We start from the raw sequence: 26,751 nt of genomic DNA on the forward strand, positions 1-26,751 counted from the left end.
TTTTGCGATTTGGCGCTGCGTCGCTTTAACTGACAATTTTGCAGTCGTGCGATGTTACACCCAAACAAAATTGACATACTTCTTTTCCCACAAATAGAGCTTTCTTTTGGTGGTATTTGATCAGCTCTGCAGGTTTTAATTTTTGCGCTATAAACAAAAAAAGAGTGACAATTTTGAAAAAAAAAATGCAATATGTTTTACTTTTTGCTATAATAAATATCCAAAACAAAAAAAAAGGAAAAAAAAATAATTTCTTCATCAGTTTAGACCAATATATATATTCAGAAAGAAAAGAAAAAATCGCGCTACAAAATATAAATTAGAAAATACAAATCCCGTTAGTGCTGCTGTTCTATTATATACCAAAAATTATATACGTGTAAAAATGACCCAAAAAGAACCGCGCTCTCCTAAACATTTACTTAGTGTATACACCTCCCATATGAGATTAGTACTCCACCAGGAAGCTATGTGTATAAAATAAACAATGAATACAGTGTGATGGCATATGATGAATGTGACATAAAATATCCCAAAATGCTAAATTTCAATCATGAATTACATATAGAAACATGTGTGCAAAGATAGTGATAACACATATGCATAAACACAAATTGTGATAACACATATACATGAACAAACGGATCCGTCCTTGATAACAATTTAAATGTATCCTTATATGATAGTCCTCAAAATAGATTCATCTATGAAGTAAAATATTCTCAAATACAGAACACTGCGTGTTAATTATAGTGTTTGGAAGGATTGACTCTCTGCTTCATATTCCAAGCCGTGAAGTATACCGCAGTGCACCACCACCAGGAATCAAGATTGGCTTCTTACCAGATATCACAAAACAATTCGCTTTAAGAGATCAGGCCAGGCTATGTACACTCCTCAATCCTCCAAAAAATCCGCCCTCCTCCAGGATCACAATTCAAAAGGACTCCAGTTTATATATAATAAGTGGTCCACCATAAAAGAAGGAAAAAAGCGCTCCAATAGTGTAAAAACGCTTACTTTAATAAAATCAAATAACTGAAATACACTTATAAGCATACAGTAAGGTTAGGCATATCAGATGGGAAGCGTCGGCCGTACGCAACTCTCCACAAATATGTCCTTCTCCAGCTGGTATAATTTGAGGCAATATACAGCGTGTCACACCGCCCTACGCGTTTCGTGATATTTCACGTCGTCTCGTAGCATGGGTGACACGCCATACTGCCTCTCTTATATAATCAGGAATGGCCCAAGCCTCCTCCTCCATGGAAAACCCAGGCCTCGCTCTCAGTCCCGCGACGGAAGTGACGCACACATGCGTCCTAACCCCTCAGCCAATCCCCAAGCCGCCGAAACCCAGTGACCAATGATATCTGGTTTGCCACCACTCGAGTGCGGGAACCAAGCTTCACTCTCGGTGTCATGTCGGAAGCAATACCTACGTGATCACAGGGGCGGAAGTGACGCACAAAAGCGTCCTCACCAGCGTAGCTGGTCCCAGCGTGTCTTAACCATCCGACCAATCCACAATGGTAACACTCTATTCAAAAACGGGGACCAAGCCTCGCTCTCGATTCAACATTAAAAGAGAACACATGTAAGGGCCAGGCTTCGCTCTCGGTCACAGACCGATATGATTTTTTACCTTTAATTTTTTTGCATATAGATTTGGCTATTATGATGTTATAAATACTGTATCATATGCTTTTGTTTAAATATTATGAGCTATGACAGTTTTTGATAGGATGTGGGTACAAGCCTCCTCCTTTGATGGTGCTACACCACGCTCAATGATATGTTCCAATATTTTTATGGTTCCGTTTTGATGTTTCTCTTCCCCTCTGGTCGCATCTCAAATTATGCCCATTGGGAGGGGTGGGAAGATAGGGATGATATTGTTGGGACGGGCTAAATGACGGTGTTTGGACTAGGTCATGCTTCTGGTCTGTGACCGAGAGCAAGGCCTGGCCCTTCCATGTGTTCTCTTTTAATGTTGAATCAAGAGCGAGGCTTGGTCCCCGTTTTTGAATAGAGTGTTACCATCGCGGATTGGTCGGAGGGTTAAGACATGCTGGGACCAGCTACGCTGGTGAGGAGGCTTTTGTGCGTCACTTCTGCCCCTGTGATCACGTAGGTATTGCTTTCAACATGACACCGAGAGCGAGGCTTGGTTCCCGCACTCGAGGGGCGGCAAACCAGATATCATTGGTCACTGGGTTTCGGCGGCTTGGGGATTGGCATGTGTGCGTCACTTCCGTCGCAGGACCGAGAGCGAGGCCTGGGCTTTCCATGGAGGAAGAGGCTTGGGCCATTCCTGATTATATAAGAGAGCCAGTATGGCGTGTCACCCGTGCCCTGAGACGACGTGAAATATCACGAAACGCGTAGGGCGGTGTGACACGCTGTCTATTGCCTCAAATTATACCAGCTGGAGAAGGACATATTTGTGGAGAGTTGCGTACGGCCGACGCTTCCCATCTGATATGCCTAACCTTACTGTATGCTTGTAAGTGTATTTCAGTTATTTATTTATTTTTTTAAAGTAAGCGTTTTTACACTATTGGAGCGCTTTTTTCCTTCTTTTATGGTGGACCACTTATTATATATAAACTGGAGTCCTTTTGAATTGTGATCCTGGAGGAGGGCGGATTTTTTGGAGGATTGAGGAGTGTACATAGCCTGGCCTGATCTCTTAAAGCAAATTGTTTTGTGATATCTGGTAAGAAGCCAATCTTGATTCCTGGTGGTGGTGCACTGCTGTATACTTCACAGCTTGGAATATGAAGCAGAGAGTCAATCCTTCCAAACACTATAATTAAGACGCGGTGTTCTGTATTTGAGAATATTTTACTTCATAGATGAATCTATTTTGAGGACTATCATATAAGGATACATTTAAATTGTTATCAAGGACGGATCCGTTTGTTCATGTATATGTGTTATCACAATTTGTGTTTATGCATATGTGTTATCACTATCTTTGCACACATGTTTCTATATGTAATTCATGATTGAAATTTTGCATTTTGGGATATTTTATGTCACATTCATCATATGCCATCACACTGTATTCATTATTTATTTTATACACATAGCTTCCTGGTGGGGTACTAATCTCATATGGGAGGTGTATACACTAAGTAAATGTTTGGGAGAGCGCGGTTCTTTTTGGGTCATTTTTACACGTATATAATTTTTGATATATAATAGAACTGCAGCACTAACGGGATTTGTATTTTCTAATTTATATTTTGTAGCACAATTTTTTCTTTTATTTCTTATTACTACTTACCAAATATATTTATCGCTGCTTCAGTGGTTAATTCCAGGTGCACACTATGGATATTTTTGAATTTCAAACTAAAAGGGTTTGACACTACTGGAGTCTTTGACTCCACCCCAGGGGCGTTAGGCACAGACATAAAAGGTAGGTTCACTAGATTGAAAAATCTCACTACCTCTGAGGTCCATGCCCAGTGGGATATTGCCTTCCTCGAGACCTATGTTAGAGAAAATATGGTCCCTAGAAGTTTGAGGTGGGAATTAAGCCCACATAGGGATGAACCAGACTTGGAAGGTTGGTTCAAATTTTTAAATGATTCTGGTCTTTGTTTATTGCGTTTTCTTGCCCAGAGAAAGAGTGAAAAATTAGCCCGTTTAGATGAGGAGATTAAAAAGATCAGAGAAACATTAGTATCTCTGAATACGAGTGAAGAATACAAGGAGTGTTCTAAAAGCCTCCTTAAGATTCTTGAGAAGGAAGAAAAAGACCAAAAATTCTAAAAGAAGAAGAAATATATTAGAGATAAAGAAGACTACCAGTCTGGTCTAGTTTTTTTGTGGCAAAAGAAGTTAGCCTTTGAAAAGGAAGGAGGTTAACAGATGGACACACTTCCTCAAAACATCTCTAACAATGCCACAAGAGGCCCCTCGGATGTTACATCAGGGGGCAATATAATTCATTATCCCACAGGAGGAAGGCAGACTCCAAATAGGAGAAATAACAATCATGGAAACCCTGGTTGGTCCTCACAACAACCTTTTAGGGGAACCCCGTCTAGGGGACCTAAGAAAGATTTTAAAAACAATAAAAGGGATTTCTATTGAAATAACAACCAGAGAGTGCCTCAGAATCAGAGACCATGGGGGTATGAACCATGGGGTTCCATTCAGGGTTTTGATCAAGAGAAGTCCATCTATTATAGTAAAGGCAAAAGAGGTCAGGATTATGATATACCAACCCAAAATCGCTTTTTTCCACTATCTGATCTTGAAGCCCCCAATACATGGAGACAAAATGATGGTGGATATCAGCGAGAACCGAACCCAAATAGATCCTATCAGATGGGTTTTGGTCGTGGACATGATTATACTCAAATGAATTATGGTGCTGGGGCCAACCAGGGATGGGGTTTTCCCATAGACAACAGAGGCCTAAAAAGACCCGTGGAACTAAGAGAGGAGTCAGAGGGGGGAGGCGCATACAATCAGCAAAAACAAAAAAGGTCCTAGGCAAGGGGATCTTCAATCTTAGTACTCAGGAACTTTCGAACCCGGAAAAAAGACTTTTAGATAAGGGTCTGAAATTTGCTCCGCCTAGGGGCCTGAGCAAATTCCAGACCTACATGGACGTACACAAGTACGTTCGGAAACTCAGTATTAGGAGATACATGTTGGGTAACCCCATTGGAGAGAGAAATGGAACAAGATCGGAATATCAACACTCCAGCCTTTCCAATGCGTCACTTTTCAATCCTCCAGGGTCTTTGGCGCCCAGTATCAAGGTCTTTAGAGACGTAGTCTTACGGGACCTGGAAAAAATTGAAGTGAAAAAAGTGAGGATGCAAGGAGATTTACAAAAAGGTTTGGATACCTTATGTAATAATAAATCCCTTGTAATCAGGCCAGCAGATAAGGGAGGAGGAATTGTGGTCTTAGATAGATGTGACTATTTAAAAGAGATGCACCGGATTGTTGATGATAGTGGAACCTACACAATATTGAATAGGGATCCAGTAGTAAAAGACAAAAAGGAGCTAGAAAGAATTGTTGATGGGGGTTCCCGGAAAGGAATCCTCACCGACAAAGAAAAATTGTTTTTAGTGCCGGTTGCTCCACGTACACCAGTGATTTATTATCTCCCAAAATTACATAAAAATGTTACTTGCCCTCCGGGACGTCCAATAGTCAGTGGAATTGACTCGGTGACGTCCCGAGTGGGCAAGTACATTGACCATTTTCTTCAACCCTTGGTGCAGAGAATACCGTCTTACGTTAAAGACACTAAGCAGATTATCAATATGTTGGGTAGGATGAAACCGAAGGAAGGCCTTTGGCTCTTGACCGCTGATGTCACATCCCTATATACTGTCATCCCCCATAATTTAGGATTGGAGGCTGTTAGATTTTATCTAGAGCGAGGCTCAGGTTTAATTCAAGTCCAAATAGACTTTATTTTAGAACTCTTGGAGTTCGCTGCCAGGCATAATTATTTTTGGTTCGATAACCAGTTTTTCCGCCAGGACAGGGGGGTGGCCATGGGGGCCAAATATGCCCCCAGTTTGGCCAACCTGTTCATGGCAAAGTGGGAGGAGGACGTGGTCGATTCCCCGAGGAGATCTGAGGTGGTCCTTTGGGCACGTTATATCGACGACGTCCTCCTCCTATGGGATGGCGAGGAATCGGATCTTCATAGTTATATGACAATGTTGAATGAGAACAATAGAGGCATTAGATTCAACTATGAAGCAAGTTTGGAGGAGGTCAATTTAAATATTAAGGTGGTCAATTACACTTTTGTAACATCCACTTTTTTTAAGACAACAGACAGAAATTCATATATCCCTTTGGGAAGCTGTCATTTCGATCCATGGCTGAAGTCAGTCCCCCTGGGGCAATACATGCGCCTCAGGAGGAACTGTACTGAGATTGCAACATTTTACTAGCAAGCTCGGGTGTTATCTCAGAGATTTATAGAGAAGGGATATGATGCAGGAACCCTAGTTGAGGCAGTGGATACTGCACGAAACAAAGATAGGTCACTTCTATTGGCAGAGGGTGGCATTAATGGAGAAAAAATCAGGTGACATTGCCCTTTGTCACTACATTCTCTGTGCAACATCAGAGTATTAAACATTTAATCCGGAAACATTGGCATCTACTGACCAGTGATCAAATTCTGGGCACAGTTTTACCTGAAAATCCTAGGGTTATCTTTAGGGGTGCACCCACATTGGGCAGTAGGGTTGCCCCTAGTGTACAAGATCCCCCTAAGAAGAGCAGATGCTTTTTTCAGAATCTCACAGGGTTCTACAGATGTAAAAACTGTCAAGTATGTTCGTTGAACGCGAATAAAAACTCTAAGATCTGTAAGTTCACTTCCACAAGTACACAGAAGACATATGAAGTTGAACCCTTCATTACATGTTCTTCTGAAGCGGTAGTGTACCTCATACAATGCCCTTGTGGGCTTCAATATGTGGGGAGGACCAAGAGGGCCTTGAAGGTTAGATTAAATGAACATATTGGTAATATTAAACAGGGTTTTGACAAGCACCCAGTATCCAGACATTACGATGGGGTACATGATAGGGACCCCTCCAATACCCTTTATATGGGCATAGACAAATATAAACCACACTGGAGGGGTGGGTCACTAGTAAGAGAAATTTCTCGCCTAGAAATGTCATGGATTTATAGGTTAAAAACATATGCCCCTTTTGGAATGAACGTGGGCACTGATGTCAACGCTTTCATCAATAATGCTTAAAAAATATGGGTGTTTGTTGAAAGAACACCCTTGGGGAAAATAAAGGGGTAGTCCAGGGATACTTCATATTTTTGATGTCAACATTATGGAGTCTATATTGTATTCTAGAAAAAATGCTCTTTTTAGTTTGTGAACTTTGGGTAATGTTTCATTGAATTCTAATGTCATCTGGGGTCCTACGTTGTTTACATATTATTATATCATCATTTTTAATTTATTCGATTATTTGTCATTGATTTGTAAATTTTTTAATATTTTAATTATTTTTATATGATTTTTTACCTTTAATTTTTTTGCATATAGATATGGCTATTATGATGTTATAAATACTGTATCATATGCTTTTGTTTAAATATTATGAGCTATGACAGTTTTGGATAGGATGTGGGTACAAGCCTCCTCCTTTGATGGTGCTACACCACGCTCAATAATATGTTCCAATATTTTTATGGTTCCGTTTTGATGTTTCTCTTCCCCTCTGGACGCATTTCAAATTACGCCCATTGGGAGGGGTGGGAAGATAGGGATGATATTGTTGGGACGGGCTAAATGACGGTGTTTGGACTAGGTCATGCTTCCGGTCTGTGACTGAGAGCGAGGCCTGGCCCTTACATGTGTTCTCTTTTAATGTTGAATCGAGAGCGAGGCTTGGTCCCCGTTTTTGAATAGAGTGTTACCATCGCGGATTGGTCGGAGGGTTAAGACACGCTGGGACCAGCTACGCTGGTGAGGACGCTTTTGTACGTCACTTCCACCCCTGTGATCACGTAGGTATTGCTTCCAACATGACACAGAGAGCGAAGCTTGGTTCCCGCACTCGAGGGGCGGCAAACCAGATATCATTGGTCACTGGGTTTCGGCGGCTTGGGGATTGGCTGAGGGGTTAGGACGCATGTGTGCGTCACTTCCGACATGGGACCGAGAGTGAGGCCTGGGCTTTCCATGGAGGAGGAGGCTTGGGCCATTCCTGATTATATAAGAGAGGCAGTATGGCGTGTCACCCGTGCCCCGAGACGACGTGAAATATCACGAAACACGTAGGGCGGTGTAACACGCTGTCTATTGCCTCAAATTATACCAGCTGGAGAAGGACATATTTGTGGAGAGTTGCGTACGGCCGACGCTTCCCATCTGATATGCCTAACCTTACTGTTTGCTTGTAAGTGTATTTCAATTATTTGATTTTATTAAAGTAAGTGTTTTTACACTATTGGAGCGCTTTTTTTCCTTCTTTTATGGTGGACCACTTATTATATATAAACTGGAGTCCTTTTGAATTGTGATTCTGGAGGAGGGCGGATTTTTTGGAGGATTGAGGATTGTACATAGCCTGGCCTGATCTCTTAAAGCGAATTGTTTTGTGATATCTGGTAAGAAGCCAATCTTGATTCTTGGTGGTGGTGCACTGCGGTATACTTCACGGCTTGGAATATGAAGCAGAGAGTCAATCCTTCCAAACACTATAATTAACACGCAGTGTTCTGTATTTGAGAATATTTTACTTCATAGATGAATCTATTTTGAGGACTATCATATAAGGATACATTTAAATTGTTATCAAGGACGGATCCGTTTGTTCATGTATATGTGTTATCACAATTTGTGTTTATACATATGTGTTATCACTATCTTTGCACACATGTTTCTATATGTAATTCATGATTGAAATTTTGCATTATGGGATATTTTATGTCACATTCATCATATGCCATCACACTGTATTCATTGTTTATTTTTTACACATACCTTCATGGTGGGGTACTAATCTCATATGGGAGGTGTATACACTAAGTAAATGTTTAGGAGAGCGCGGTTCTTTTTGAGTCAATATATATATATATTCTTCTATATTGATTGGTTTTGCGCAAAGGTTATAGCGTCTACAAAGTAGGGGATATATTTATGGCATTTTTATTATTATTACTTTTCTTTACTACTAATTTTAGCGGGACTGCGACATTGCGGCAGACAGATTGGACGCTTTTTTGGAACCAGTGACATTTATACAGCGATCGGTACTATAAATAGCCACTGATTACTGTATAAATGTAACTGGCAAGGAAGGGGTTAACACGGGGGGGGGGGGCGATCAAGGGGTTAAGTGTTCCCTAGGGAGGGGTTTCTAACTATGGGGGGAGGGAACTGACAGGGAGTGGAGAGAGAGAGATCACTAGGACCAGACGATCTCTCTACTTCCCTGACAGAAAGGGGATCTGTGCGTTTACATTGACAGATCCCCATTCTGTTTCTGTGAGGAGTGATCGAGGATGGCTGGTGGACATCGTGACCACCGGCCACGCACATTGGCCCCTAGAGGTTTTAAAGCACCCGACTTACATCTTTGGCGATTTGCCTAAGGGAGCCAACCTGCCACTGGTTGGGAACTGGTTAAAATGACAACTTTGTGAAGAAAAAACATTTTTTATTTAATTTCTTCACTTTCCGAAAAACTATGACAAAGAATTACAAATTAAAAAAACTCGCCATGCCTGTTACTAAATACCTTGGACTGTCTACTTTCCAAAAAAATTGTCCTTTGGGGCGTATTTGTACTGTCCTGGCATTTTAGGGTCTCAAGAATTGAGGCCGTCAGTACATCAGGACTGGAAGGGGGTCCAGACTTGACGTGGTTAAAGTATAAGTAAAGGCAAAACTTTTTTTTTTAATTTTGGAGAGAGTGGAGAGGGGTTAGAACTCCTGTCAGGTTTTTACTGCTCTCTGTGCCTCCGTTTAGGAGATTCTCCTTCTCTGTTTGTCCAATTTACAATTACATTGATAAAACAATCCCGCATTTTAGGTTGTCACCAGAACAAGGATACAGGAGAAATCTTCCAATGGGGACACTAGTTCTGTTGACTACTCACATGGGGGGATTTCCTCTCACTTCCTCTTGTGGTTGTATGATAGGAAGTGAAGGGAATTCTCCTCAATGGGACACCAGGTGGCAAAAAAATACACTGACATGGATTATAACCCTCCCTTACTCTATCCAAAATGAAAACAAATGTTCTACTTTCAGGCTGGACCTTCAGATTCTGGCGTAGGGTTCTCTTTCAGTCAAATCTAAAATTTTGCAATCGCTTACCTTCAAATCAAAGCCCGATGCTACTGTGTTATATGGGCACATATCCAGCCATTCCCACACACCCCATGGACCACCGTTGTTTACATAAATGTCTTTGCCATGGATCAGCGTGGTGTGGAGGAGGGTCAAGGTGACAATCCAGCTCAACAGCATCTTCCTCACCATGGTTCTTCAGAGTAGACCAGATATTCTGGGACTCGTCTACCGAGCTCCCATATTTATAGCACTCATACAATGTCACCCAAAGGGCATTGGGTTCCCCACTCACTGAAATTGTTAAAGGTTAACTAAAATGTTTAATTTCCAAGAGCCAATACAAACACGGGGATTACCGTTACCTGTAAAAACAAAAAACAAAAAATGTTATGGTGACTGTCAGCTGAAGCTTTACTGTCTGGGATTTAAAGTATACGTACGGGCAAATTAAAAAAAAATATACATCTCTGCAATACCTTTCCCTAAGTCTTTTCTATCGTTCGTTCTTTTCCATTGTTCCCTGCAGAGTAAAAGCATAATGGGCTAGTATGCATTGCTAGCCCATTATGTGGCACTTACCTGCAATTGAAGCCCGTACTGTCACCCGCGCTGTCACCACTGGGGGAAGCATCCAGCTTCTGCCCTCTTCCTCTCGGGGCCTCGGACTCCGGCTCTGTGACTGGTCAGAACCACGTGACGCGGGAGCCATCAGTCAGAGCACATACAAGTGGAGAAACGGCACGGAGGTCCGTTTCTTCACAGCGCATGCGCCAATGACATCATTGGAGCACTACAAGGTAAATATCTCCAAATTGGTGCACCTTTAGGAGATAATTCCACTATCTACAGGTAAGCTTATAGGTAAGCCTTATTCTAGGCTTACCTATAGGTAAAATTGACACCGGAGGGTTTACAACCACTTTAAAGTATAATTAAAGGTAAAACATTTTTTTATTTTTTTTTACATTGTGGATAGAGTGGAGAGGGATTGAGCTAGTGCTGGAACCTTAGGTAGATGTTGCGTGGAACCAGGGGCGGACTGACAACTCATAGGGCCCCCGGGCAATACGAGATTATGGGGCCCCCAGGCAATCAGAGATTATGGGGCCACACAGTAGACAACCGCACAGTATACACAGACATGTTTCTATTGGCTGAGAAGGTACTGGAGCTGCAGCTATAATCTCAGGATTTTTAGACCAAAATGATGTCGGTAAGGGACATTTCAGAGACAGATGTAAAAAAAAACACAAATTTTGACATACTGTCCCTGGTTTTACTGAGGCTGGAAACCCTGATGGGGCCCCCTAGTGGCATGGGGCCCTCGGGCAGTGCCCGAGTGGCTCAATGGTCAGTCCACCCCTGCGTGGAACTGATCTTATCAAAACTCTACTGGTAATATCCCAATGGTGGCAATATGGACAATGTGTGGGCTTCTTCCATACACCGTACATGGAAACCTCACGATGTGAAGGCAATAGTTTGAATGCCACACCAAAATGTTGAAATCCCTCAAAAAAAAGAGGTTTTATTCCAAACTTAAAGAACCAATGTGTTTCGGGGGTTCACACTTTGACCCCCTCCATCAGGGCTGCAATATGATATACAATTATAAAGACATTAAAATAAAAGGATAAATGCATGGTCCACATTTACATAATGTATAGAAATCTAAAACATCTCAGTCATCAGGATATCATTTGAAATTATGCAGAAAAGTGTTGACTATACTGTCTTATTTGATATGACTTGATATGACTTAAAGCGGTTGTATACCCCCAAAAAAAATTTTTTTCTACACCTGTAAGGCAAAAGGCATTATGAGCTAGTATGCACTGCATACTAGCTCACTATGAAATACTTCCCTTAGAACGAGGCGTCGGTAACTCACCTGGTCCACGCCGAGGTAGCTGACATGTTGCCTCGGTGTGTCTTTCGGGTATCGCAGCTCCAGCGCTGGGTGTGGCTGGAGCAGCGATGTCGTCACTCCCACGCATGCGCACGGGAGACTTCTTTCCGGGAAAGTCTGCCATCTTTCAGCGAGAATCCCCGGTGCGCATGCGCCGCTGAAGTCAGCGGCTCATTGCAAGGGGAATATTTCCTAAACCATACAGGTTTAGGAGATATTCTTTTTACCACCAGGTAAGCCTTATTATAGGCTTACCTGTAGGTTAAAGTAAAAAAAATAGGGTATACAACCTCTTTAAAGTCACGATAGTCCAAAGTTTTAGATCTAGAAAAAGCCAATTTAAAATAATACAAACTAACAGCAATGAAATAACAAGGGAATGGGAAAATTGTATAAAAAAACTACCACAATTTTCCTGGTGCCAATCAATGGCAGCAGGGATTTTCTTTAGCAGAAACGCAGTTCTAGCACATTCAGGTCTGAATGTATGTAATTGCACGGGGTACTAGAGTGTGCTGGAGGGTCTTTTGATTCTGTCTGTTGGGGGAATCTATGGTCACTGGGGGGACCTATTGTTGTGGGGGGGGGGGGGGGGCTAATGTTTGCTGGAGAGGGTTAATTGTTGATGGGAGGGATCTACTGTTGAGGGAGGGGTCTTATGTTGCTATTGTATTGTTGCTTGGGTGGGGGTATTTTTTTGTGATGCCTCTATTGTTGCTGGGCAGATCTATTGCTGCTGAGGGTCGATTATCAATGGGCCATTGAAGTCTATGTTCGGATAAGGGTATGGTACAGATTTTGGAGGGGACCCAACACTGTGTTAATGGGGACAAAGGCCTCATCCCCACAACCCTTGCCTGGTGGTTGTGGGAGTCTGCGGGTGGAGGGCTTATCAGAATCTAGAAGCCCCCTTTAAGGGGGTCCCCCAGATCCCAGCCCCCCCATGTGAATGGATATCGAGTACATTGTACCCCTAAAAAAAGTGTCAAAAAGGTAAAAAGGACAAGAGACAGTTTTTGACAATTCCATCCATCTTCAATCACAGCGCCAACGGTCTGGAGAAAAAAAAGAAACTGAAAAATTCTGCCTCTATGTGAGGCGTCCCGCTGACTGCAGCCTTTTCACAGTGACAGCTGTTATATAGCAAACGGCGAGGCCACCCGGTGATGTAAATGGGTGACACCGCCCCCTCTGACATCACGTGATATCTTGGGTCAGGACCCAAGAGGGGCGGGAGCTCTGTGTCCCGTGATGTACTCTCAAGAAAAGGATTTTACAGGTAAGCTGTATATAAAAATCCTATTTTCTTGATCATACATCACGGGACACAGGAGCTTCATTACATAGTGGGATGTCCCAAAGCAATTCTCAGTTTGAGGGTAGGGGGACACAGATCATAATTATTGACCACCAGGGACCTGAGGACCTAAACTGCAGCCTGCAGTACACTGTGCCCAAAGGCGATATCCTCTTGCCCTCTGACATCCACCTGATAGAATCTGGTGAATGTGTGGACTGATGACCAAGTTGCAGCCTTACAGATCTGAGCCAGGGAGGCCTGGTGATGCACTGCCCAAGAAGCACTTATAGCCCTCGTTGAGTGTGCTTTCACTTGAAAAGGAGGGATCTTCCCCTTTACACTATAGGCCTGAAAAATAATCTGTCTAATCCACCTTGAGAGATTGGATTTTGATGCCGCCTGGCCCTTTCTAGGGCCTTCCGGCAAAATAAATAAGCAATCAGTTTTCTTATCTGAGCCGTTGCTTGAAGATAGATACTGATTGCCCTAACCACATCTAAAGTGTGCAAAGATTCTTCTTCTGCGGACTGTGGGTCCGGAAAAAAGGATGGTAGGATTACATCTTGATTCAAATGGAATCCTGAAACCACCTTAGGTAGAAAGGACCTGTTGGGACGCATTACCACCCGGTCCTTGTGAATAATTAGATACGGCTCCTTGCTGGAGAGAGCTGCTAGTTCTGACACTCTTCTAGCCGAGGATATGGCTACCAAGAAAACCAATTTTTTAGTCAAAAGAACTAATGAAGCCTGATGCAAAGGTTCAAATGGTTGCCCCTGCAAAGCCGAGAGAACCAAATTCAGATCCCATGGGCATACCGGAGGTTTGACTGGCGGCCTTAACCGCATAGCCCCCTGGATGAAAGCCCGCACAAGGGAATGTAATGCAAGTGGCTTTTGGAAAAACACTGACAAGGCTGAAATCTGCACCTTGATAGTGCTTACGGCCAAATTCATTTCTAGGCCTGACTGGAGGAAAGCCAAGATCCTGCTAGTGACATACTTTCTAGGATGCCATCCCCTGGGTTCACACCAGGAAACATATGCCTTCCAGATTTTGTAGTAAATAAGCCTGGAGGCCGGCTTTCTGGCATTGACCAGAGTAGAAAGGACTGGCCCCGAAAGCCCACGATCTCTCAGAATGTGGGTGTCAGCAGCCAAACCGTTAAACTCAGACTGTGTAAAGCAGGATGGTAAATTGGACCCTGCTAGAGTAGATCTGGCCAGAGAGGGAGGATCCACGGCCGGCCTACTGCCAACTTCATGATCTCTGCATACCAAGGTCGCCTGGGCCAAGCCCGGGCTACCAAAAGAACCGACTTTGTTTCCCTCTTGACTCTTCCCAGGAACCGTGACAGAAGTGGGTACAGTGGGACGGCATAAAGTAGATTGTACTGATCCCAGGGAACTGTCAGAGCATCTGACCCCTGAGCAAGTGCATCTCTTGTCCTTGACACGAATTTGTCCAGCTTTCTGTTGAATCTGGACACAAACAGATCTACGTCTGGAGTGCCCCATCTGCGACATATGTTCCGAAATATGTCGAGGCGTAGAGCCCATTCTCCTGGGCACAACTGCTGGCGGCTCAGAAAATCCGCCTGCCAATTTTCCACTCCTGGAATGAAGACTACAGAAAGGCATGAAACATGCCTTTCTGCCCAAGCAAGTATGCGATTCACCTCTCTTTGTGCAACCAGACTCCTGGTGCCACCCTGGTGATTGATATAGTCCACTGCTGTGGCATTGTCAGACTGAATTCGAACAGGGAGACCCCGTAGTCTGTAAGACCAGTTTATGAGAGCCATATGAACTGCCCGAATCTCCAAAACATTTATGGGCAATAGCTTCTCGAACGCAGACCATTTCCCCTGCGAGCATGTCTCCTCCAACACTGCTCCCCAGCCTGTCAGGCTGGCATCTGTAGTTATAATCTTCCATGGAAGAGGAAGAAAAGTTTTGCCTTTCAGCAGATTCTTGGTCTGTAACCACCAAACGAGACTCTTGCGTGTCCCTGGGGATAGACACATAGGAAGGTCCAAGGCCTGGGGCTTCCTGTTCCAAGCCGCAAGGATGCATCTTTGCAGAGGCCTTGAGTGAAACTGGGTGAATGGAACGGCCTCGAAGGAGGCGACCATTTTCCCTAACAGTCTCATACACAACCGAATGGGGGAAGATCTTCTGCCCAGAATTAGGCGCACCAGACCCCCTATAGCAGCAATGCGAACCTTGGCACCCCAAATGTTTTGGAACTACATTTCCCATGATGCTCAGGTACTCTGTAGTGTAGTGGAGCATCATGGGAAATATAGTTCCAAAACATCTGGGGTGCCAAGGTTCGCCATCACTGCCCTATAGCCATGGCTTTTGGCCTTGGTAGAAACACCCCGCCCTGAGCGGTGTCGATGACCATGCCCAGATACTCCAACCTGGTAGCAGGCTGTAGGGATGACTTTTCTAGGTTTATAATCCAACTTAGGCGTTTCAGGTGTTCTAGCGTTCTGGTAACACTGTGGTTCAGGAGCACTACTGTTTTCTCTTTGAGAAGTAAATCGTCTAGATAAGCCATGACGGTTATACCCTGAGCTCTTAGGTTTGCCAAGAGAGGGTCTAGAATCTTTGTAAAGACTCGAGGAGCCGTAGCGAGACCGAACAGCAAGGCCACAAATTGAAAATGGCGCCGATCTACCGCGAACCTTAGATACTTTTGGTGTGCGGAAAAAATTGGCACATGAAGATATGCATCCTTGATATCTATTGATGCCATAAACTCTCCCCCTTGCAGGGAGGAGACCACAGAGCGTATTGACTGCATTCGGAAAGACCGGATGCGCAAAAACAGGTTCAGATCCAGGATAGGTCTGACACCTCCATTTGGCTTTGGAACGGTGAAGAGATTCGAGTAAAAGCCAGAACCCTGTTCTTTTGGGTCCACTTCCACTATCACCCCCTGGGATAGTAAGTGATCTAAGGCCAGAAATAGCGGTCTTTGCTTTACTGGATCCTTGGGGATCCTTGACCTTAGGAAGCGAGAAGGTGGAATCTCCTGAAACTCTAGCTTGTAGCCCAGAGATACCGAGGAGGTTACCCACTTGTCCCGGATCTCTTCCCGCTAGGCTTCTGCAAACTGCAGGAGCCTTCCCCCCACTCGGCCGAGCGGGGGTGCCACTTCACAAGGAAGCTTTTGGGCTCTGCTTGGCAGGCTTTTGCCCCCAAGTCTTTTTCTGCTCCTGGGCATGGCCTCGAGCCTTTCCTGTAGAGGGAGGTTGGGAGGGCCGTCACCACTGCATAGAGCTTGATGCTCCGGGAGAAAGAGAACGCCTAAATGATGGACGTTTGTTCTTTTTGATTGGAAGGAGAATAGATTTACCCCCTGAAATTTTTTGGATAAATTTGTCTAATTCCTCTCCAAATAAGCGTTCCCCCTTAAACGGGAACCCAATCAAATACTTCTTACATGATAGCTCAGCTGCCCAATTTTTTAGCCATAGGGCCCTTCGCATGTGTACCAACAGGAGAGACAAACGAGATGCTTGTTGGACAGAATCCAAAATCGCATCAATCATAAAACACAGAATTTGAGGTATTTCTGCATAATTCTCCACTTCCTCACTGGGAAGAAGGCCAAGCATCTGCTTAACTTGTTCCTTGAGGAACTGACACAACCCCACAGCTGCGACTGTAGGTTGCACTACAGCACCAGCCATGGAAAAGGAGGCTTTCAATAATGTTTCCAGCTTCTTATCAGTTGGATACTTAACCGCTTGAGATCTGCGCTATAGCCAAATGACGGCTACAGCGCGGACCTGCTTTGCCGGAACAACGTCTATTGACGTCGACCCGTCTATGAGACTCGCCTGATCACAGATCAGAGCAAGGGGTCAATCCCGACCCCTTACCACGTGATAAGCTGTCAGCCAATGACAGCTGATCATGTGATCACAACAGCCAGTAATCGGCTAAAAAAAGCCGATCACCGGCGGCCGTGAGAGGGACTTCAGTCCCGATCACGGCCAAGTCATCAGTGCCCACCTGCCCCCTGCCAGTGCAACCTAATTAAAGTAAAAGTGCCACCCATCAGTACCACCCCTTAGTGCCCATAGTGCCACCCATCAGTGCCCATAGTGCCACCCATCAGTGCCCACAGTGCCACCCATCAGTGCCCACAGTGCCACCTATCAGTGCCCACAATCTGCCTCAACAACAGTGCTGCACCTCATATGCCACATATCCGTGCCCATCAGTATTATCTACCAGTGCCCATCAGTGCCGCCCATCAGTGCCACCTATCAGAGCCACCTATCAGTGCCCATCAGTCCCATCTATCAGTGGTACCTATCCGTGCCCATCCGTGCCACCCATCCGTGCCTCCCATCCGTGCCACCCATCCGTGCCATCTTATCTGTGCCCATCTTTGCCCATCAGTGCTGCCTTATCTGTGCCCATCAGTGCTGCCTTATCTGTGCCTATCAGTACCGCCTTATCTGTGCCTATCGGTCCCACCTTAACCGTGCCTATCAGTGCCCACCAGTGCAGCCTATCAGTGCCCACCAGTGCAGCCTATCAGTGCCCACTAGTGCCGCTTCATCAGCGCATTTCAATGAAGGAGAAAAATGACCTGTTTGCAAAATTTTATAACAAACTATTAAACATTATTTTTTATTTTTTTTTATTTTGCATCTTTTTTTGTTTGTTTAGCAAAAAATAAAACTCTACAGCTGTAATTAAATACCACCAAAAGAAAGCTCTATTTGTGGGAAAAAAATTATAAAAATGTCATTTGGGTACGGTGTTGTATGACCGCGCAATTGTCATTCAAAGTGCATCAGCGCTGAAAGCTGAATATTGGTCTGGGCAGGAGGGGGGTTTAAGTGCCCAGTAAGCAAGTGGTTAAATACCTGAGCATTTTCCAAAGGACAGGTCAGGTTTCTATTCACACAAGAAACAGCCGCATAGACTGATGGGACCCCCATTTCTTGGTGAAACTTTCCTCCAGAGGATAAAGCATAGAAAACCTTTTAGGAGGAGCAAACAGTTTATCGGGATGTCCCCAATCCTCATACAACAATTTATCCATTAAGGGATGAATTGGAAAGGAAAAGGCAGTCTGTGGGATTTTCCTGACCCCCAGGGAAAAAACAGAGGATGTGGCGACCTCAGCAGCATTCTGAATGTGGTACGCACCAACTCAGTATAATATTGAACCTGTTTTCTGAGTGCCTGGGAGGAGGGGACTCTCTCCTCTTCCTCTGACTCATCTGACTGCTCTTGATCCCTGTCCCAAGATAGGGATCTCTCCTCATTGTCAGAGGTGTCATCTGAAAGAGGAATCTCAGCAGAGGGAGGGGATCTACCCCTTTTTCTGCTATCTTTTAGGGAAGCTGAAATAAAATTCATGATTCTCCCTTCAAAACCTTAAGGGAGTCTTCAGTGACATATACCGGGGCTGAAACATTAGGAGAGGCTGCAAAACCTGACAGGGGCACTGACTCATCCTGTGAGGCTGGCTCCAGTTTTGCAGGGGGGGATGGTAATCTACAGGCATTTTTAGAACCCCTAGACCTAGGCGGTGGTTTACCAGTGCCCTTGTTACCTCCCCCTGAGACCCTCTTACGAAGAGACATAGTCCTAAGCTACAAAGCAGAGGTACTAGTACAAAAGTGTAATCACTGTTGTGCTCCAAGTCTCACAATAAATATATATGGTTAAACTGCACAACCTGATGCTGAGTAGGTGTCTTAGGTTTGCCTGGATCCAATCCCTTAGGATGCTTACTGCCCACAGCTCCTGTGTCTTCCACTTACAGCCCCCTGGCACTCTGGGCTTTTTAAAATTGCCGCTTGGCGCCTGCGCAGTAAAGCGCTGTGCACGCCTACGTGCATGGCTCGCAACCACACCCCCCCTTCCATTAGTATGGGAGCACGCGCGCGCGTGCACGAGGACTTCCAGTCATCCAAGGGGGAAGGGGATCACCTACGGAGCCGCGCGGGACCCCTAGACTACGTGGGACCCCTCTTTTTACCTCTATTGTGGCAGAGACTGCAGTGGAGACGTGAGTCATCTGGAAAAACCAGGCTTCACTGAGCGTGTGTATCTGAAAGGCATGTAAGTATGCATCAGGCTGCTCTTACTCCCTCTAGTGGTGGAAACCAGGTAAGACATACAACTACTCAAATGAAGAAATCCATAATATATGAGGATTAACTTCTCTTACCTGTCCTCGCCGCAGGAATTGCTGAAAACAGACAGATTCCAGCCTTCACCCATCACGGCGGGCAGAGTTGTGCCAACCTTCAGGATTTTTAGGGTTCCTTCTCAGAGGAACCTCTTACCTGGACCTTGTAAAAGACTCTGCCAGAAACTTTCGTGCCACTATGTAAATAGTACACCAAGTCTGGTTTTCCCAGAGCCCAGTCTTCCAATAGGAGAGGACTTACAGGCAAAACCTTGTTTCTTCGGGTGACGAGGCCCGGATACCATATCATCTTGGGAGTCAAAATATCGGCCCGAGATATGGATCCGGTTATCATAGCCCTTAGACCCCCGCAGGGACCTACACAGAGCTTTCTTCATAGCACATGTTTTACATGACCAACCACCTTAGACACTGGCGAAAAAAGTGAGGTGCCTCCCATATGGGAGGGGTTATATAGGGGAGGAATTCTCCTTAATTGGGGGTTAACCAGTGTCCAATCACCAGAGGTGCCTATATAACCCACTATGTAATGAAGCTCCTGTGTCCCGTGATGTATGATCAAGAAACTGCATTTTATATACATCTATATAGATCAGACCAAAATGAGGGACAAATGAGGAGGAATGAGGGACAGAGGGACATTACTCCAAATCAGAGACAGTCCCTCAAAATCAGGGACAGTTGGGAGCTATGCATAGGAGCAGCATGGCCCAAAAAACTTTGGCCATTCTTCTCCTTTAATTGGAGAGTGACTGTACTCAACATGGATTACCAAACAGGAATATATGTATATTTCGCAATGTGATGGTCATTTTTAACATTTAGGCTTAACAATTCCAGGTCATTGTGACATCAATCAAATGTGTCAGCACTCATACTCCTAAGTAGGAATCATTAGACGGTTCCATATTGTTTACATAAGAAGCTCCTGACAAAGATAAAGCCAATGTTCAGTTCATTTTTTTTTAAAACAACGCTTTTTTCAGAAGCAGCTCTTTTAGTAATGCTTAAAGTGAAACATTAAGAACACACAATTCCTTTAAATAACATGGCTGAAAGATGCCTTCAATCCACTTGACGTGGTCCTCTCTTCTAGATTGTAAGCTCTAACGAGCAGGGCACTCTGATCCCTTCTGTATTGATTTGTATTGTAAGTGTACTGTCTGCCCCCCATGTTGTAAAGCGCTGCGCAAACTGTTGGCGCTATAGAAATCCTGTATAATAATAATAATAATAATATGATATCTTTTCATGTGACAACACTGAAGAAATTACACTTTGCTACAATGTAAAGTAGTGAGTGTACAGCTTGTATAACAGTGCAAATTTGCTGTCCCCTTAAAATAACTCAACACACAGACATTAATGTCTAAACCGCGGGAAACAAAAGTGAGTACACCCCTAATTGAAAATGTGAAAGCCCCTAATGGCTTTGTGTTGAGTTATTTTGAGGGGACAGCAAATTTACATTGTTATACAAGCTGTACACTCACTACTTTACATTGTAGAAAAGTGTAATTTCTTCAGTGTTGTCACATGAAAAGATAGAATAAAATATTTACATAAATGTGAGGGGTGTACTCACTTTTGTGAGATACTGTATAAATGAAATGGATTACCAATTAAGACTACATGTGAATGTTGCAATGTAGTTTTAATTTTCAACATTTGAGTTAATAACTCCAGGTCAAGGTAACATCAATCAAACATGTCAAGCAATTATACTCCAAAGCAGGAATCATTAGACATTTGCAATGTATTGTATAAATAAGAAGCCAATGACATACAGTGCCTTGAAAAAGTATTCACACCCCATTGAAATTTCCCATATTTTGTCATGTTGCAACCAAAAACGTAAATGTATTTTATTTATTTTTTCCAAATAAAGTTTATTGAGAATTACAGAATACAGAATACAATCATTGTATGTATGCATACCAAAGTACAGAAATAGTAATTAAACATCTGAAGAGAAATACATCTCAACTTGCATCAATTGAGCAGAAAATGAACTTAGAAGTTAGAACATACAAAGAAAGCAAGTTTGCAAACAAGTTCAGTCGACATGGATTCCTAAGCAGAAAGCAATTTAGTAGTTGCATATAGGAACCTCGGAGAACAAACTGGTATGAGGTTCGGGGGACTACAAAAACAGCACACTTTCACTTCCCAACACTGTGTCTTATATGAGCAGTCAGAAGATACTGAGCTCTGAGGGAAGTGTCCACTGAAGTAATGGATAAAAATGAGTGAAGAAAGTGGAGTGTGTGTGATGATTGAGGACTTATTTAACTCTTATCAAGTCTCCAAAGCAGCCATCCACCCCAAATGGGATCTCACTGTGGATGGGTGAGAGTTAATAATTTCTAGGTGCGATAGTGGAGGAGACCTGATAAGGTCTAGTGAGTGAATCACTTACACCTGCAGTGGGTGAAACAGTCACAAGTGGTTGTAGGGAAGAGAGGGGGGCACCTGTGCGCCCATAAGGGTTGGGGGGGGATGATATAAGGTTTGACGGATAATGTAAATATAGGGGTAGAGCAGGATGAAAGAGGTAGGATAATGTGGTAGTTAACAGGTTCTTCCTGAGGAGAAATCGGGGAATGGGTATCAAGGAAAAGCTAGGAGGGACCGGTATAGGTATGACGGTCATGAGTGTATTGAAGAGGTCACTTGATCCGATAATGGTTCATGGTGGGTAACGTTGGCAGTGTTGGTGGGGGGTTTGAAAGCTCAGAAATGTATCCAGCACGCCCATGTGTGGGAAAATTTGTCGTGTTGTCATGCGCTTGATGGACTAGCATTTCCATCTCTTCTGTCTTATCAATTTGCCGATACCATTCCTCAACAGATGGTGGTTTCACGGATCGCCAATGGTGAGGAATGCATTGGGTGGCTGCGTTGATCATGAATGGGATGATCAATGTCTTATAAATTATTTTCGGTATCGGTGTGTGACGTAGCAGGTATTGGGCCGGGGAAAACTCTGGGTGGTAGGCAGTGATTTGTCATGAATCTCCTTCCAAAATGGTTGGAGCACGGGGCAATCCCACCAGATATGTAAGAAGTTACTGACTGCAGCGTTGCATCGCTAACAGGACGGGAGAACATCTGGGAAGAGTTTATGAATTTTGTCAGGTGTGCAATACCATCTGGAGAAAATTTTGTATCGATTTTCTTGTGCCGATACATTTATGTTCCTCTTGTGCATGTGTTCATAGATCAGGGCCCAGTGATCTGCGGTCAAGGTGAAATCAAGGTCTGTTTCCCATTGCTGTATGATGGGTTTCTGTGGAGTGAGGTCTGAGCTTAGCAGTTTTACGATAGTGGAGATCAAGTGTTTTTGTGGTTCCGAGCTGGAACACAGGGATTCAAAGGGGGAAAGGGCTTTGTGCCAAAGTGACAACGGTTGTGCTGATGTAAAGAAGTGTCAGATTTGAAGGAATTTGAAAAAGGGTAAACGCAGCTCAGGGAATTTTGCGGCCATTGCAGGGTGTGATAACATGGCCCCATGGTCAAAGAATTGGTAAGCTCTATATATGTTACTTTGAAGTGTGTCTCTGTTTCCAGTACTCATGATGTCCGGGGGGAAGTCCGGATTCAGGGAAATAGGAGTCAGCAGTCCGTGTGGCAGATCAATATGAAGGGATTTGCACGTTTGTCGGAATACACGAATGGTGGGGCCTATCAAGGGTTGTTGTGAGCAGGATATAGGAGTAGCATGTTTAGAGATCCATGCTAAGTGGGATATTGGGAACTGGGCGTGCGCGTTTTCCAATTGTATCCAGGCTTTGTCTTTTTGATGGATGTGCCAATCTACAATTCTGGCGAGGAAATTTGCATTATAATAAGTGTGGAGATCTGGTAACCCCAGGCCTCCATATTGTTTAGGGAGGATAAGTTTAGCCCAGCTCAGTTGGGGAGAACGATGGGACCATAGAAAGTTTCGACATAGGCTTTTATAAGTGCGGAAAAAAGATTTGGGGACGGCTATTGGGATAGCTTGTATCAAATACAGTAATTTGGGGAGGACATTCATTTTTAAAATGGCTATTCTGCCAAACCACGAAAAGGGGCCTTTATGCCACTTCTGTAGATCTGTTTGAAGCCTAAGAAGCGCTGGGGCAAAGTTTAGTTCGTATAACCGTGATAGGACGGGGATTTTGATTCCCAAATAGGTTAATGCGTTACTCTCCCAGCAAAAGGGGAAATTGAGGCGGCATTGTGATACAACGGTTTCAGGTAGAGAGATGTTTAAGGATTTCGATTTTTCAAAGTTTATTTTTAAGTTGGAGATCCTATAAAAAGCATCAAGGTCTTTTAATAGGTTTGGGAGAGAGGTGATGGGGTCGGAAAGGAATAACATGATATCATCCGCATAAGCGGCAAGTTTATATTGGGTGTTTTTAAGGTCAATTCCTTTGATGTTTAGGTTTTCCCTAAGCATGCAAAGTAATGGTTCTAAGGTCAAGACAAAAATGATCGGGAAGAGAGGGCATCCCTGGCGTGTACCGTTTGCGATGGGGAAGGCGTTCGATAGGCGGCCATTCACTCGTATTTGAGCGGTGGGAGTTGAGTATAGAATCGATATCATATGAATCAGTCGTGGGGGGATACCAAGGTGTAGTAAGACAGGTAACATATAATCCCATGCCACCCTATCGAACACCTTCTCTGCATCTAAGGATAGGAGGAAGCCTTTGCTCTGGAACGTGGTTAGCCAATGATGTATGTTTAGGGTCTTGGTGGTGTTGTCTCTGGCTTCTCTGCCAGGGACAAATCCAACTTGATCAGTCGATATGAGTTGAGGAAGTAGGGGCATGATGCGATTCGCTAAAATGTTGGCGTATAACTTAATGTCCACATTGAGTAAGGAGATAGGGCGCTAGTTAGGGATTAGCGTGTTGTCTTTGTCAGGTTTGGGGATCAATGTAATGTGTGCTTCTAAGAGATCTGTAATAGATTGGGTGGATGAGGTAAGGTTATTAAAGGTTTTAAGGAAGTGGGGTACCAATAGGTCTGAGAAAGTTTTGTAATAAGCAGCGGATAGTCCATCTGGACCTGGGCTTTTACCCGCTTTAAGTTGCTGGAGGGCAGAAATCACTTCTTCCGTAGACAATGGGGAATCCAGTGCCTGTTGATCCGAGGGATCAATAGGGGACGGGGAGAATTTGGACAAAAAGGCCTGTATTAACTCCGGTCTGTTGCCGATGCCGTCAGTTGGAGACTGCTGTAGTAGGTTGTACAGCGAGTGGAAATATTTTACAAAGTGTTTAGCTATAGCGTCCGCTTCAATTACAGAGTCCCCTGTAGGCGTTACAATTCTATGTATGGTATGATTCGCTTTTTTGGTCTGCAGGGCTCTCGCTAGAAATTTACCAGCCTTATTGCCAAATTCATAGAAAATTTTATTTGTTAGTGCAAATTTGCGTTTAAGAGTTTTTTGGAGTTCTTCCAGAAGGAGTTCCCTGGCTTCGATGAGCTCGGTGAGGTAGGCATCAGCTAGAGTGCGTTTATGAGTGCGTTAGAGAGATTGAATGCGCAAATACAGGGAGTCCAGAACTGCCTTCCTGCACTTGTGTCTCTTCGCCGCCAGGGATATGAGCAATCCACGTATTACACATTTGTGTGCTGCCCAAACCGATGCACATGGTGTCTCCATGTTGGAGTTCTCAGTGAAGTAATGAGAAAGACATTCTATGATAGCGGCCTTGTTGTCCGCATCAAGTAGTAGGGAATCATCTAGCCGCCAGACAGCAGACCTAGGGCTAGAGTGTGCAAACGTAAGCATAACAGTAATGGGGGTTATGATCGGACAGAAGTGGGGGCTCAATTGTGGCTTTGGACAGGCACTGAATGTCTGCTTGTGTAAGGAAGAAGTGATCGATTCTGGAATATTTCGAGTGTGGAGGGGAGAAGAAAGTGAAATCTTTTGTGTTCGGATGTAGAGTACGCCAGGTGTCATGTAGGGTTAGTGTTTGCAGTTGTGATTTTATATCCCGTAAAGGCGCTGTACTTTAAGCAAGTTGCACCATTGGAGGTGTCGAGGGAGGGTGTCAACGGGACATTGAAATCTTCGCCCAATAGAAGGATGCCCGATTGGAATGCAGTAAGAAGGGCCATGGTTTCCCTAAAAAAGGTCACTTGTTTTGAATTGGGGGCATAAATGTTAGCAATAGTTATAGGTCGATTGTGTATGTGTCCTTTAAGAAATAAATAGCGTCCCTGTGGATCCCTTAAAGCGTCGGTAATGGTGATGGGGCAAGATTTTGATATTAAGATAGAGACTCCTTTAAATTTAGCCTGTTCATTGGTCGCATGGTATACGATAGGGTAATGTCTATTGTGGAGTTTGGGGATAGCGTCTGAGCGAAAGTGTGTCTCTTGTAAAAGGGCTATGTGCGCTTTAGCTCTATGTAGGGTGTAAAGTAGCCGAGATCTTTTTTCGGGGATATTTAAGCCCCTAATGTTCAGCGAGTATAGCTTCAGAGTCGGCGGTAGAAGTGTCTGTGAGGAAGAGTTGCTATCAGCAGAGACCGTATCCGTCATTCTGAGGAGGGGGTGTGGATAGGGTAAGGTAGGGGTGATGAATGGTGTGGGAGCAATGGGAGGGGGAGGCTAGAGAAATCTAGGAGGGGTGTGTCTGGTTATAAAGCAAAGTTAGGCAAGAGGGAGGGTGAGTACCACGGATTTCAGTGGCAAGATAACCTATATGGTGCCGGGCGGGTAGAGGGAACATACACCGAAATAGTGCAAACTCCCTCAGGGCCGCCAATACATGGGGGTTGGCTATCACCGAGCCCAACGAAAGACTAGGTGAGAGGTGTGTTGATATGGGTAACTTCACTACCTAGGACTAAAGAGACAGGTTGAAATGGTTGAGGGGTAGTCAAAACATTTTTGTGGGAGGATAGTAGCTTAATATACAGGACTTCAATAGCCTGTATAAACGAGGCTCGTTAAGTATTATTATGTAACAAGAGATCACAAACCTATGAATTCATAAATGTATTTTATTTGGATTTTATGTGATAGACCAACTCAAAGTGACACATAATTGTGAAGTAGAAGGAAAATGATAAATAGCATTCAAAAATGTTTACAAATAAAGGTTTGTTTGTTAGAGAACCTTAGTGAACAATTAGTATCATGAAGGTCAAGGAACTCTACAGACCAGCCAGGGATAACATTCTGGAGAAGTATAAAGTAGGGCTGGGTGAATGGTTCAGCCCCTGAAGGGACCACAATGCATTGCAGTGCTGTGAAAGCTTCAGCAAATCAGGGCACAGAGTACTGTCAGAGTCATGATTGGGCGCTGTCATCATGACTTTATCCAATCATGGCTAATTCCCGCTCCACAGTATAAAAGTAATCTTTCAGTGGCAGCCATTTTCAGTGTGATTTTGGTGTGGAGAGAGACAGAACAGGGCTCTGTTCAGTGCTATCAGTTAATTAGTGTGCTATACTGTATTATTTTGCTTCAATTGTCAATGTACAATATTAGTTTAGTGTCAGTC

The 26,751-nt window shown here is 43.9% G+C and overlaps 1 protein-coding gene across 1 annotated transcript in view; it reads right to left on the minus strand.

The window, feature by feature from the left end:
* The window catches only part of LOC143961442 (vitelline membrane outer layer protein 1 homolog), a 68,366-nt gene extending 58,344 nt beyond the window's left edge, over positions 1–10,022 (minus strand). Inside the window, exon 1 of the mRNA XM_077470737.1 lies at positions 9,858–10,022. Within this exon, the coding sequence (XP_077326863.1) occupies positions 9,858–10,022 (165 nt within the window). The remainder of the gene's footprint in view (positions 1–9,857) is intronic.
* Positions 10,023–26,751: the final 16,729 nt, after the last annotated feature.

This window comes from Lithobates pipiens, unplaced genomic scaffold (genome assembly GCF_037356315.1).
Source record: "Lithobates pipiens isolate NorthernLeopardFrog02 unplaced genomic scaffold, aLitPip1_a1.2 Scaffold_8, whole genome shotgun sequence".
NCBI lineage: Eukaryota > Metazoa > Chordata > Amphibia > Anura > Ranidae > Lithobates > Lithobates pipiens.